The sequence below is a fragment of the Podospora anserina genome, chromosome 7 (assembly GCF_000226545.1).
Source record: "Podospora anserina S mat+ genomic DNA chromosome 7, supercontig 1".
NCBI lineage: Eukaryota > Fungi > Ascomycota > Sordariomycetes > Sordariales > Podosporaceae > Podospora > Podospora anserina.
This window is the reverse complement of record NW_001914854.1, coordinates 1,946,465-1,960,302: the sequence shown is the minus strand read 5'-3', so window position 1 is coordinate 1,960,302 and position 13,838 is coordinate 1,946,465. Positions and strand designations below refer to the sequence as shown.

The 13,838-nt window shown below is 51.2% G+C and overlaps 6 protein-coding genes across 6 annotated transcripts; 2 read left to right on the top strand and 4 right to left on the bottom strand.

The window, feature by feature from the left end:
• Nucleotides 1-136: 136 nt before the first annotated feature.
• PODANS_7_7460 (uncharacterized protein) lies at nucleotides 137-511 on the bottom strand (the record flags this gene model as incomplete). The annotated part of the gene is made up of 2 exons (XM_001908070.1): nucleotides 137-367; nucleotides 428-511. The coding sequence occupies 2 exons, from the start codon at nucleotides 509-511 to the stop codon at nucleotides 137-139; spliced, it is 315 nt and encodes a 104-aa protein (XP_001908105.1).
• Nucleotides 512-1,403: 892 nt separating this feature from the next.
• PODANS_7_7450 (uncharacterized protein) lies at nucleotides 1,404-3,348 on the bottom strand (the record flags this gene model as incomplete). The annotated part of the gene is made up of 7 exons (XM_001908069.1): nucleotides 1,404-1,674; nucleotides 1,727-1,999; nucleotides 2,050-2,270; nucleotides 2,322-2,388; nucleotides 2,462-2,543; nucleotides 2,654-2,885; nucleotides 2,956-3,348. The coding sequence occupies 7 exons, from the start codon at nucleotides 3,346-3,348 to the stop codon at nucleotides 1,404-1,406; spliced, it is 1,539 nt and encodes a 512-aa protein (XP_001908104.1).
• Nucleotides 3,349-5,883: 2,535 nt separating this feature from the next.
• Nucleotides 5,884-6,622, bottom strand: PODANS_7_7440 (uncharacterized protein; the record flags this gene model as incomplete). The annotated part of the gene is made up of 4 exons (XM_001908068.1): nucleotides 5,884-5,904; nucleotides 5,972-6,379; nucleotides 6,437-6,475; nucleotides 6,539-6,622. 4 exons carry the CDS (start codon nucleotides 6,620-6,622, stop codon nucleotides 5,884-5,886), a joined length of 552 nt encoding a protein of 183 aa, XP_001908103.1.
• A 624-nt stretch (nucleotides 6,623-7,246) lies between these two features.
• PODANS_7_7430 (uncharacterized protein) lies at nucleotides 7,247-7,692 on the top strand (the record flags this gene model as incomplete). The annotated part of the gene is made up of 3 exons (XM_001908067.1): nucleotides 7,247-7,252; nucleotides 7,427-7,527; nucleotides 7,644-7,692. The coding sequence occupies 3 exons, from the start codon at nucleotides 7,247-7,249 to the stop codon at nucleotides 7,690-7,692; spliced, it is 156 nt and encodes a 51-aa protein (XP_001908102.1).
• Nucleotides 7,693-9,684: 1,992 nt separating this feature from the next.
• Nucleotides 9,685-10,317, bottom strand: PODANS_7_7420 (uncharacterized protein; the record flags this gene model as incomplete). Its single annotated transcript, XM_001908066.1, has 3 exons — nucleotides 9,685-9,861; nucleotides 9,920-10,185; nucleotides 10,251-10,317. The coding sequence occupies 3 exons, from the start codon at nucleotides 10,315-10,317 to the stop codon at nucleotides 9,685-9,687; spliced, it is 510 nt and encodes a 169-aa protein (XP_001908101.1).
• Nucleotides 10,318-11,976: 1,659 nt separating this feature from the next.
• PODANS_7_7410 (uncharacterized protein) lies at nucleotides 11,977-13,813 on the top strand (the record flags this gene model as incomplete). The annotated part of the gene is made up of 4 exons (XM_001908065.1): nucleotides 11,977-12,085; nucleotides 12,239-12,624; nucleotides 12,685-13,396; nucleotides 13,485-13,813. 4 exons carry the CDS (start codon nucleotides 11,977-11,979, stop codon nucleotides 13,811-13,813), a joined length of 1,536 nt encoding a protein of 511 aa, XP_001908100.1.
• Between the last annotated feature and the right edge of the window lie 25 nt (nucleotides 13,814-13,838).

The window sequence follows — 13,838 nt, the reverse complement described above, 5'->3', positions numbered from 1 at the left end:
CAGGTAATCAAACATAAAAAGCAGAGTAGGTATCATCAATCCAAATTCCCAAATCCTCCCCAGTCCAAATCTAAACGCCATATCCCAATGCACATATCCATCATGCCTTATCGTCACCACCCTCCCTTCAAGTTCGTCACTTCTTCACAGCCCTCCACAAATCCCCCAACGACCGTCCCCCAAACAGAAACTCATCCGAGTGCCTCCCACAATAACTATTCGCATTCACCTTCCTCGGGCTCTTGACACTCTTGACCGAATCAGGCGGCGAGCTCCCATACGCCGTCCTACTCCGTGGAAACAGCGGGGCAGTAGTCGACGCAGGAGACGTAGGCGATGTCGCTTCACCATTGCAGTTAAAATAGTCCTTTTTCCTGTCGTCAGCCTTGTTCATTCGGCCTCTCCAACCACTACCAGGCAAACATACCGTTGTTCTGGACGATGAAAAACCCCCAATATCAAGCGGACCCGGGCGGGAGCCTTGTCCCGAAGAAGAAGACGAAGACGTCATGTCGCAAACAATTGGACAAAAGATTATCTGATCGGTGGTTACAGTTTGCACTGCCACCGCCCAGTTCCAGTGTGTCGGGTAGGTAGGGTAACGGGAATATATAAGCACTTTCCCTCAGAGATGGTGTGTATGTGTAAGCCTGATGTAGGACCTGAGGGAGAAGGAAGGGAAAATGAAAAAGGACTTGAGGAAAGTAGAACAAAAGTCCTTCCAGGCAAGGCTCCGACAACTCTTTTATTACTCACTCACCCAGTATTCCATTCGTTCGATACGAACCCCCAAGAAACTTAACAATCATGTCATCCTCCCACACTTGTGACCACTCCCCCCAATTTGGTCGCCTTATCAGGCATGGATGGTCCTCGCCTCGGTCCTCAGGCTTCCTCGGCGTGTCCTAAAAACGTAACTCTACAATGGTTACACTTCCGTCTTAGCCGTCCAACGCCGCCGCGAGCTGAGGACGGCCCGAGTTGTTAGTCAAAGAACCTTACATGCTGTTAATCCCTAACATAACTGGTATCTGTTTCATTCAATGTGGGGTAATCTCCCCCCGTAGGGCTGGTCCCATGATTAGTTGGTATACGACTCTTTTGATTCTATTCGTCACTCTCCCAAACGCCATGCATACAAGAATTGCGGACCATATCATTCAGTGGTTCGGCGGTTCGCAACATGAGCAAGCACGGCAAGGCAACCGTCTTGGCTAACTCTACACAGATTCACCGCAATGCCACTTCTGGCCAAGTCGGCATAGATAATGCCGCTGCCTGGACTGCGGTGGCATAGTTACACAACATTTCTTTCGGCACCACATTCATCTGTGGACTGTTTTTGGACATGACTGTTTACATGTTTTGATCTTTTGATTTTCCCCCGTCTATCGTAGATTCACCTATTTGTCGAAACGAACGGCCGGGTTCTTTTGCACGAAGCTCAGGTCGACTTGGTGGCCGAGGAGCTCGCGAATGTTGGAGATACCATACTTGATCATAGTTGGTCTCTCCAGACTCAGACCGAAACCGAACACCCTCAAGTCCCTGGGCAGACCCATCGCCTCCAACATCTCAGGCCTGAAAATACCAGAGTTACCGATTTCGATGAGCTTGTTGAGGCCCTTGTGGTGGGAGAAGATTTCCATCGATGGCTCAGTGTACGGGTTGTAACTGTGAAACATCAGCATCTGCTCTTGAACCAGGGTAGAGCAGAACAACTTACGCAGGCTTGTAACGCAAATCTGTGACACCCATGGCGCCGAAGAACATATCCATGAACTCCATCAGGCCACCGAGGGTCAGGCCATAATCAGCAATGACGCCCTCTACTTGGTGGAACTCGCAAAGATGTGTGGCATCGACTGTCTCGTTCCTGAAGACTCTGTCGATAGAGAAGTACCGCGCTGGTGGCACACGCCCATTCTCGTCCTTCTGTTGCGCGAGCTTGTGCAGCATGGCAGCAGAAACGGAAGTGGTGTGTGTCCGCAGAACAAGTCTGCACTGAATTAATTCATATTTCTGCAAATTGTGGCAGGAACAACATACCTTAGCGACTCATCCTCAGCCCAGGGATATCTGTAACCGATCGAGTCATACTTGCCGTCCTGGTGGACTTGTTGTACGTTCTTGAAATACTCCTCATAGTCCGCCTTGTCATCTGGACCAGTGGCAGTAGGTCTGCCGGCCTTTGGTGGGTCTGAGACGTAGAAAGTATCTTGGAGATCACGAGCAGGATGCTGCTGAGGGACGAAGAGTGTGTCGAAGTTCTGTGATCATGTTAGCCACGCAGAGTTTGACCACGTCATGATCCAACATACCCAGAAGCCAGACTCGACGAACTGGTTGGTAGGCATTTCTGTGAAGCCCATCTCGAAGAAGATTTGACTGTGCAAGAGGTCAGTATAACCAGCCCAGGGTTAGGGGTCGAAACGGGGGGCTTGGCAGAGATTCAACTAACCGGAACTCAGAGCGGACCTTGTTCAGGGGGTGAAGGGCACCAGCATGTTGATCAGCACCCAGTGCCTTGAAGTTGTATGGCTCTGCCAGAGTGTCAGCCTTGTTGTCCTTATTGTCCTTCTCGTGCCGGCCTCGGACAGCAAGCAGTATTGGCTCCCGCCCAAGCCATGCGCACAGCTCTGCCAGCACTCACTGAAAGTAGCCTCCTTCCACGCGCCAGATGCCAGCATCTCGGCGGTAAGATCTGTCTCCTCCTTGACCATTTCGAGGGCGAACTTCTCGGCCTTGTGTATCGTGAAGGAAATGACCTTCTGGAGCTTAAGAAGCTTGCGCTTCTTCAGGTCGGCAATAATCTTGGCATCGTGTGTCTTTGTCTCCTTGATCACCCTGAGTTGATCCCTCGTTACATCGTTGATCGAGTCGACCTATACCACCTGGAGTCAGCATCTGTATGCTTGTCGTTGTCAACGACCAGACTCGGCGCAAACCACATACCAACGCAACCAACTTGCTACCATCCTTCTTGATCCACTTCTCCTTGAAAGCCTTGCCCTGACCAAGCTTGGTCACTGTCTTGTCGCCGATCTCCTTTTCCAAATCCTGAATCGACAAGCCTTCCAACGCCTTGTGCACCGCATCGAAGACACGGGCCTCGTGACTGCCGTGGCTGACGATAATCTCAGCCTCTGGTTCCAAGAAGGCCTCTTCGCGCTCGATTTGTTCGTATTTGACCATAGACCGGGAAGCGAGACGGTCGAGGGCGGCTTTGATGGACTCGAAGGGGATCTGGGGGAAAGCCTCGGTCGAGTTGATGGGGTCCTTCTGGGAAAGAGCCTGGAGGATCTCTGTGGTGAGATCCCCCGTTGAGGCGCTGCTTGTTTGAGCCATATTGCTGTTCTGGTGTGCAATTGGGATTTTTTTTGGCGTAGGTGGTGGACGACGGGAATATCTTCAACTACAGCAATGGCCACCCACACCAAGAAAGTTGATTTGACTCACAACCCCAGTCAGTCATGGCGGGGCAGCGATCGTTCAGACCCAAGACCCACATGCATGTAGCAGAGGAGAGCGCGGGGCTGATTTCAGCTGGATAGACTGATATCCGCTATCGGAGGTGAGCTTATCAGCTTACCGGGGATATTTCAACAACACCAGCACTTCTTTCCTATTTGGGCTTCAAATTTGGCTGGAGACATTGTACATTTTGCGACTTTCTCAGCAAAGGGAGTAACCTGTTCTTATTCCTCTATATAATATTTCAGAATAGCTTCTTCCGGTCAATGTTTCATGAACAAGTCAAAGAAGAAGTGTCACCTACTCCCTTTCATTTTGCCCTCACTCCAACAACGGGAATAGACCGCACCATCAGCCTCATCTCTTTTCATTCGCCGCGCACTCAAAACAACTATAGGTCCCAAGCCATGGAGTGTTTATACCAAGGAGGAGCTAGGAACGACACATGTTCTCTCTGGACACAATGAGCCCTCACATGACAAGAGAGTAGGCTTGCATACCTAGTCGATCCCAAAATGAAACAGACCATTTAGACCTCTCCCGTAACTCCTAGCTACATAAATGCGTGCATTGAACTGTTCCTGTGTTTTTCGCTTTGGCTTTCCGTGATGAACACACAAGATGGCACCATACTCTCTGTTCACTTTGCTCCAAAGAAGACAACACTCACCATATCTTTGCAGGGTGAGTACACTAACACTGTCAGTTTCTATCCTGTGCCGCTTATAGCAGAGAATTCACACACTCTCTGCAGCCGCTCCAGCAGCACCGTGAGCAGCGAATCTGGGCTGCCCCCTTGCCGGCACCCCTTTCACGGGACACGCCGGTGAGCCTCATCTCGACAGATATATCTTTCATTCTGGCATGGATACGTTGCCTCTTTCATACTTGCCCCCTCTCAAATCATTCTACACCCATCTCATACCAAACCGGCCCCCACAACCATCGACAGAAAATCATGTCTTCCACCAATCCCACCACTCCTGGCCTTGCCAGTCAGAGAAAGCCCAGCAACTCCCGCCACCGCACAGTCCCTCCAGAACCCTCCACCTCCCCCCCTCCCGTCCGTCTAGCCAACCCAATCATCAACCCCAGCGTGTCCTATGCCCCTAATACCGCTACCGGGTTCATCATAAGCCCTAGTCGGACCCCCTCCAGCGTGCAGAATGTTACCTCAACCTCTGGTGTTCATAATGTCACTTCCCGGCAGCCTGTAGGTCTCCCCTTCCTCTGTCCAACCCCAAACTAACACCCCAACCTCAGCGCCCCATCGAACCAATGGTCCTCACCATTCCGTGTTACATTGAGCCCCGAAGAGAGCAGAGCGGCAAATGCTGCGAAACTTACTAGTATGGTCCCACTTTACTGAGAGAATAGACATATCTGTAAACAAAACGGCTGACAAAACAAAACAGTGACATCTTCGACTTCTGCTGTGTCCTAGGGCCCCCGCTGCCGAAGGATCCAAGGTTGATACCTAGGCATTAGCTCATCGATCATCATATCATTCTCCATACCGATGGCATCAACCTCCCGAGGGTGGAATCATGTGGAATGAGGTTTTCCGTCATCCGGCAGCCCATACCACTGTCCAGAGCCGATATACTCAACGCCTACCCCAACAACAGCCAGTCCTAGACACAAATTCGACCCACAAAAGCTGCAGACTTACACATCAATCAGCCCACGAAAAGAGGCCAATTAAGGTGTGTTTATGGCCATCTATCAGAAATCGGGAGGCATATTTACCAGGGGGGGAGGGGGATGTGGAAACATGGGCCGTCCAGGAGAAAGTTAGGACACGCCCTTCTTACTTGGATATAGACAACAATAATTTGGCCTACCGTGAGTGTCTCGAGAGGAAAGGGTCCGAATGCTATAGACGCAATACCACCGGGTTTAACCAATGTGCATGCATGTTGAAGAAGCAACCCACAGACCTTAAGGACCCCTGGATCCAAGTCCCACGCCAACCAAGGACAGCCAACTCGAGAAATTTGCGGTTGATCAAGACCTTCACTTCGCGAACCAACACATGACTCTGATGTCAACCCGAGAATATTAAACCCCACCACAGGGTTGTATGTTATTAAATGGTGTAAGTTCCTGTATACGTGCCAAAAACCCTCCCACCGCCCACGCCGCCCCTGTCTTATGCAGCCCTGCGCCTATCGCATGGTATGTCATCCATCCACACGGGCCCTCGTGGGCAAAACGTGCCATCGTCCGCCCCCCTCAAAAAAACTCCCGAGTCGCCGCTCTCCGCCGTACGTGTGTGTGTGTGCGCGCGTGGTTGTAAATACCCAAGTCTGCTTTCGACAAATTCGTAAATCGCGGGCATGCTCATGTGTTTGTTGTACAAAAGCCCCCCCCTTTCTCATATCTGCTGTGCGCCAAACAACCAGCACTCTAATCCTGTGCTACAGTTTGCTGTGGTTCTTGTCAGCATGCCGGTGTATGTGATGTCAAACAGGGATCACCATGTCTCAAAACTTACCGACAGCCAGTTCATTCCCTCTTCCACACCAGAGCCATCAACGGCACTGCAAGGGACGATGCTCCAGTTTCTGTCCCTCAGCTCGCCAAGCCTGAGCGCCTGAGAGATGTCCGCCGCACCCTTCGCACCTGGTTGATCCTGCTTGTTGGCAAATACCAACAGCGCGGCATCCTTCAGCTCATCCTCGTTCAGCATGGCCGCCAACTCATCCGCCGCTGTCTGCAACCGCTCGATATCGGTCGAGTCCACCACGAAGATGACCGCCGCCGTGTTGGCATAGTAGCATCTCCAGTATGGCCTGATGCTAGTTTGTCCACCAAGATCCCACACGTTGAAGTTGAGGTTGTTGTATGTGACGGACTCGACGTTGAACCCGATCGTTGGTATCGTTGTTACTACCTCGCCGATCTGCAAGTCTTTGTTAGACTAAAACTCCTCCTGTGTCAAGAATGGAGAAAAGCGCACCTTGAGTCTGTAGAGAAGTGTGGTTTTGCCGGCGTTGTCCTGGAAGCGCGGCCGTCAGTATCGCGTGCGCATAGAAACGGATCAGGGGTCGGGAAGGCGAACCAGTCCGAGAATCAGAATCCGGATTTCCTTCTTTGACGAAAAGAAGCTGGACAATGAACCGAGCCATGACATGGTTTGCCCCATCTTCGCCCCTGCTGTCGCCCGGAAGTTCCGGCGCGTGGTTTGTGGTTGGGTATGGGGTTCGTCGAAGTTTGACAGGAGAATGTATCGCGGACCGAATCCACCGACAAGGGAGATCCGGAGCGGATGACGATGCGAAATCTGGCCCCAGAGGGGATGACGTCGCCTGGTGTGTGGGAGAGGATATCGGGAGGTGGAATGACCGGATCGCTTGAGTATGGAATTCCCAGTTGCCCCCTATCTCAGAGTAAAGGTGTCAAGAAATTTCGGACTCGCAGGTTCATGCAACTTTGGTCCCGTTCATGAAAGAGGCCGCTTCTGGTCGGGCTATCTGTATGGCTCCCCCTGTCAAGTGAATCGCGGGTGCACGGTCACTGCCCTGCTTGATTGGCAGACAAAGCCGACAAGGGTCAAAAAGCTTGAAACCCCGGTAAGGTTTTCAAGCCACACTTGACCGCTCCCACGAGCCACTTTTCTGCCGGCACGTGATGGAGTCACCAGCCACACCAACCGGCCCTAGCTTGTGCGCATTTTCTAAAGCCCACACCAAATATTCGGATTCCAACCCACCTTGACGAAGCATCGCGAAATTGACACCACTCGGTTATCACGACCACCACCGTCAAAATGCCGGTATGTAACGACTGTCCAGGCTGAATTTCTCGCCGATTCCGATTTTCTCGACCCCAATTTCGGCCTCCCTCGCGTCAGTCATGCAGAAATCTCAGAGGTCGAAATTGGAGAGGGGCACTCGACGGCAGCGAGTATCGTGACGCAACCAGATGCTGACCTCGATGTTTTCAACAGAGCCACAAGACTTTCCGGACCAAGCAGAAGCTTGCTAAAGCCCAGAAGCAGAACCGTCCCATTCCCCAATGGATTCGCCTCCGCACTGGTAACACCATCAGGTACGATCCCCGACCGACGAACATGGCCATCCTTCCTTCTCTTGAACGACCAGAGGAGAAGGATCGGCTTGATCACGAACCGACCGAACCTCTTTTTGCTGACCCGTCAACCACAGATACAACGCCAAGCGGAGACATTGGCGCAAGACCCGCCTCGGCCTCTAAATGCACTTTTTCTCAACCTCGCCTCTGCTTCTCATTCGACCCTCAAGATACATCCACAAGCAAGACTCGGTTCACCAGCCCTTTTTTTGCTTGCTCGCTTCTCCCCTCCCGCGAACAGTTCAACCAAGACCAGACGAAACGAGGACCCGATATTTTCTCTAACTCTTTCGGCTGCAATGCATATGCCATTTGGGCGTCCGTTGCATGAGTAACGGCACTACTGTCAACAATTCCGACCAAATGCGCCATGCTTGATCTTTTGTCTTGGTGTGGACCAGGAATTTCAAACATATCAATGAACGAATCGAAGTGGGAACGGACGGAGGCATCATAGGCGATGGGGAAAGGAAAAAGGGTTATGGTGCATTTAGTTCTGGCATGCGGGCAAGCAAAAACGGCAGGCAGGTTCTCATTGGGCGTATTAATTTGCGGCTTTGGTATCTAAATGAAAGGGTCTCGGGTTTTTTCTCTCCTGCCGAACTTTGAGATTTTTTCAAACGGAGTATTTGTCTGCCATTGGTATTCTTTCTAGGGTCACCATTGGGGAGAACTGGACTGATGAGTGCAAGAGAGAAAACGACGGCATGATTGTTTGATGATGTGGCTTGGCCGTGGTATCGTGTATGTGATGGTTGTCGACGTAGTGCCCAACAGGGCTCCGTTTGTTCATGACATTCCGGCATTCTTTGAGGAGTGAAGTCATTGTCCATGCTGCAAGCTTTCAATCTTCAACGGCCTCCATACCTACTACTAACCGTCTCATCAATGTAAGCTCTTACGGACGCCTTGGACAAGATAACTTCTGGCATTGAAGCTACGTAATCCAGACCGTTCCGAGATCCAGAGTAGGCCTTCATCTTCTGTTTATTAACTGGAGTGATTGGGCGTGAGCTAGGGAGATATCTTGCAGGGAGTTTTTCCTTCCATTCATGGGCTTTTGCTTCCTTCACGATACCCCCCCCCAGTCCCCGTAGATGTATTTTGCAGTGAAATGAATGTATAAGCGAGCACCTAGGTACTAGAAAGATATCATTAACATTGAAGTCATCATTTACCCTTGAAGATATCCAACCACACGCAGGGCAAGGCTAATCTCATCTATCCTCACGACTACAAGCGAATTGATCACCTGTTGGATTTGGACATGATCAACCTATTGAATTTGGAATTGGGATTTCTTAATATGGCCTTGTTTTGCCTTCAATAAAGCAACACCTGGCTGCAACAGGCAAACGTAATAGGTATCTAGGTGGAGCGAAAGTGAGTGAGTTTGATAGCGCAAGCTGGCAGATGACGCACTCACCGATCGCGTCACCCTCAACAAGCGCCTCCTCTCAAACTTTTTCATCGCCCTCGTTGCCAAATCTGGCGCCACCGTCAAGTCAGGCGACCACAGTTTACGGCAAATGCTCGTCACAAGGGGTTTATTAGATGGCGCGACTGCGCTCTGGCTTTGAGCCTCCAGCCATTGTCTTAACTTAGGGGCCCAGAAGGCACCAAAGGTTCCGTGTCCGGACAGACAATGGAGCCACACACAATGAATGCCACATGGAGAACAGCGAGGGCTTTGTCCCTTAAGGAAAAAAGTCAAACGCCACGGCTCACAAAGTCTGTTCACTGCATTTGGTCACCAAAAAAAGAGCATCTACCACAAGTGTTGGGTATGATATCCGAGAGCATCATGTATTCATCAGCCACTATTCTCTCCCCATTGCCCCATCCTCCCACCCAGATATAGATAGTTGGTTTTAAAGTTGTTTCGTGAAAGGAAAAAAAGTCCGTAACGCCAGAATCAATGCTAATTGATAAATGAACTCAGGCCCAACGATTTAAAGCAGACCCAAAATGCCATTCACCACTGCCGCTATAGAAACCCAGTCAGAGGCGTACTCGTGACCATGATGGTTGTGACCATGATGGTTGTGACCATGATGGTTGTGGCCTCCATCTTCGCTGTCATGGCTTGATGGCCAAAGCGTCGCTCGTTTCCGATTAACGATCCTCAGCCCACTCGTTCTCGCGGCGGATTTGTTCCTCTTCCTCGGGGGTGAAGTCATTTGTAATGTTGAATGTCTTGCGGATCTCTTCTGGCGACTTGCCCTTGATCATGTTGGCGACAGTCTTGCAACCAACGTCCAGGAGTTGCTTAATGTCGAGATAGTTGGCAGCCTGTTTCCGTGTTAGCTTCTTGGTTACTGGAAAACCACCCAAGACCAGTGATTCATACCAAAATGATCTCGAACAACATCTCTTGGTCCACCTGCATGAACTTCTGGTCCCACTCGTCGATGTCGGTGGTCTTCTTGCGATTATCGTTGTCATCGTCGGCGGATTGAGCAGCGTCATTCTTGTGGTACTTGCACCAGTCGATGACCTTTCTGAGCACGGCAGTATTGACATTTGGGATGGGGATCGGCTCAGCCAAAACAGCCTCCTCTCCGAGATCGTCAATCAAGTTCTTGATGAGAACCGACCGTTCGGCGACGATGCGCTCTAAATTGATGCGGTCAGCGGAAGAAGAACAGAAAGAAAAGAATACTGCATGTCGGATCACTTACCAACATCGATCCTGGCGCCCTCGTTGGACTCGAGCACGATCTTGGTGGTGCTGGAAGAATCGGCCATTTTGTTGCTGGAGAAGCAGAGTTAGAAACGGTTGGTTGTAGAACTGCGGACGACACGATGCTGAAAGCGTACTGAGTAAGAAAAGACTTGGGGAAAGGAGCTGTCTATAATAGAAGGCGAGTGATGCTGCAGAAGCGTTGATGATGGTTGGTTTGTTGGCGGGGTCTTGATGGCAGAAAGATTGGGAGGGGGAGGCAGCAGGAAGACGAGGCAAGAGAGCGTGGAATAAATACCTTATCTGTATGGTTTGGTTTGTGGAGAGTTCGTATCGCAAACTTCAATGGGTTTGTGGGACAGTGAATGGGAGAGCAAACGGATCTGGGGAGTGAAGGAGAAGGTAAGGTCGACAGGCAGAGAAGGTTAAGGGACGCTGGGTGCCTCTTGTGGAGAAAGTAGTGCGCACGGTCCACCGAGTGGCTTCTTTGATCGGCTTTCTTGAAAGATACATCGTTGGTGCCTGCTGTGGCGGGGCGGGTGACTCTCTGCCTACCAATGCCAGGCAAAAGCAAGAGGCTCAAACTTCTCTCGTGTTGCTTTCTCTCTGGAGTCTGGTGATGAACTCTGCTAAGATATCTTCACTTCTCACATGCAACCAAGAGTTAGCCATACAGCAAATCTTAAAATTTGGTGGGGTCCTTAAGCAAACACGATTCACCCCGTTCCATTATCAAAATCTGGGGATCTCTAATCGTACTCAGATGTTTACACTGCGGTGAACGGTGAATACCAGGAACGGAGAGATGATGTAGGCGCAGCCAGCCTTCTTTAGACAGCCTCTCACATCATCTTGTGGCTGCTCAAACAACCATGCAGGTCATCTCGCGGCGTGCAAGCTGTAGCCTCGTTCATTCTCCGTGTTTGCAGCCGTTCCCAGTACACAGCAGGCTGGGAAAGTGCAGCAAGAACCGGTTGCGTCGGGGAGATGCAATAAGCTTCAGTGCAGACGGCAGACGGAAATGGTGCGATGTGGTGAAATCCGGCCATTTGGGTGTAGTTAGCGCGGCACATCATAAAACGAACATCTCACTAAGCATCTCACTCCACTTTCAGAGCAGCTGTGAGCTGGTCCCGGTAAAAGTCCTTTTAGTTGTATCATGACATCCAAAAGTCTTCTGAAAATACTCAGAGTCATGAAGAGGGCATGATGAATGACGACCTTATAATAAACCATCGGCGGGGTGTTGTTATTGTCCCGCACTAGCAAATTCCAAGGCTGGAATAAAAAGCATCCAGAAGCGCACTGGCAGCCGTGACCCCTTGTCATCTGCGCCCCTGACGGGATTGGCGGACCCAAAAACAGCTCTGTCACTCCAGATGCCAAGCGCGTAGCCCAGCTCGATGGGCAGGGATCTGAATAAACACCCTGTCTTTCGCATGATGGTCTCCCCTCCGAGCAGTAAGTCTGGCTCCATATCGTACCCATCCTTCCCGTCCTTATTATCTTTATTTTGATGTATGTTTAATGATCATGACCTTGCTCCCTCTTCCATTTAACCTCCAAATCCCCCTCGTGCCCGGTGATGCTCGACAATAGACAACAGCGAAACTATTACTCCAACCTTTGCGCCCAACCCTAGAGATCGGATGCTGCGGCCTTGCGACAACATCACCACCACCCCATCCTCGCTGGCGTAAGAATAACGAGATTGCGAAATTAATATGTGGCGGAGAACGTATCTCTTTCTGGTTCTCGTCCGGCTTTGGTTTGCCCTATCACCAAGCTATCTCCATCCGGACGAGAACTTCCAAGGCCCCGAGGTTATCGCTGGTACGTCACAGATACTTTTTTTTAGGGGAGGACGGCATATCGAGCGCGGGATCACATCGCGCTGAGATTTGGTCTGCGCAACGGATTTTGGCTTTCAAAAACACAAGCGTTGGACTAGTGTGGGAATAGGGTTCTAACATGGCTACCCAACAGGGCAAATCTTCAAATACCCAGTCCGACACACCTGGGAGTTTACGAGCGAGAACCCGATCCGAAGCGTCTTCCCATTATGGCCGGTCTACGGGTTACCAATGCTTCTTTTGAGGTGGTTATGGATCGGAAACGGTAACGACGGCGAGATACCACCCATCGCTGTCTTTTGGACCCTGCGGGTCTTGATGTTTGTGGTGGGGTTCGTTTTGGAGGATTGGGCAATCTACGAGTTGATCCGGTCGTCCCGGCATAGACGACTTGCTGTTCTCTTGGTTGCGTCATCGTACGTGACATGGACATACCAGACCCATACCTTTTCGAATTCCATCGAGTCGTTGGTTGTCGCATGGTGCTTGGTGCTCATCGAGCGCATTGTTGGGAGCCCAGTAAGCAACACCCCCGCAAATGCCGAGAATATACGAGATGCTGACTGGAGTCAATAGCAGGAGAGCACCGTTCTAGCCTCGACGGTCCTTGGAGTTGTTGCCGTTTTTGGCGTGTTTAATCGTATTACCTTTCCAGCGTTTTTATTGATACCCGGGCTTCGGCTGTTGCCCTACTACTTCAAGAAGTACAGGCCCCCTGTTCTTTCTCTCAGCTTCAAGACCATAACTAACATGAAACAGCCCTCTTTCTTTCCTCGCGATCGTCACCGCCGGACTCTTCACCACCGGCCTAGCCATCGCTCTCGATACCGCATTCTACACCCCACACTCGATCACCTGGTCCGATCTCATCCACAACCCAGTGCTCACCCCTCTCAACAACCTCATCTACAACCTCGACCCCGAGAATCTAGCCAAACATGGCCTTCACCCCTGGTACCAGCACATCCTGGTCAACCTCCCCCAGCTCCTCGGCCCAGGAGCCCTCCTCCTCTTCACCCGGCCCCAGCTCTCCCTTCGCCTATATTCCGCCATTTCTGGAATCGTGGTGTTGTCCATCTCCCAACACCAAGAAGCCCGCTTCCTCCTCCCCACAGTCCCCCTAATCCTCTCCTCGGTCCGCCTCCCCAAAAGCGAGAAGCTCACCCGCATCTGGACCGTATCATGGATCATCTTCAACTTCATCTTTGGCGCCCTAATGGGAACCTACCACCAAGGCGGAGTAATCCCCGCCCAGGTATTTTTATCAAAACAACCCGACGCCACCCAGGCAGTATGGTGGAAAACCTATTCCCCCCCCATCTGGCTCTTGAATGGAAAAAACGAAGTCCTAACGACAAAAGATGTGATGGGGCTGGCAGGGGATAAGTTGTTGGCGCAACTAACAGAGTTGGCTACGTGCGACCTGCCGGCGGACAGGAGGAGTAACGAGTACTTAAAAGAGAAGAAGGGGACGTACCTGGTCGCGCCGCTGAGTGCGACTTGGCTGGATGGGTATTTGGAGAATAAGGGGCATGATGGGTTGAGGTTTAGGGAGGTGTGGAGGTACAAGAGGCATTTGAATATGGACGATTTGGATTTTGGGGAGGATGGGGTTTGGAATACGCTGGAGCGGGTGGTGGGGAGGAGGGGGTTGGGGATTTGGAGGGTTACGAGGACTTGTCCGGAACGGAGGGGGAGTTGGCGTTAATATGGGATGGGATGGGATGGGATGG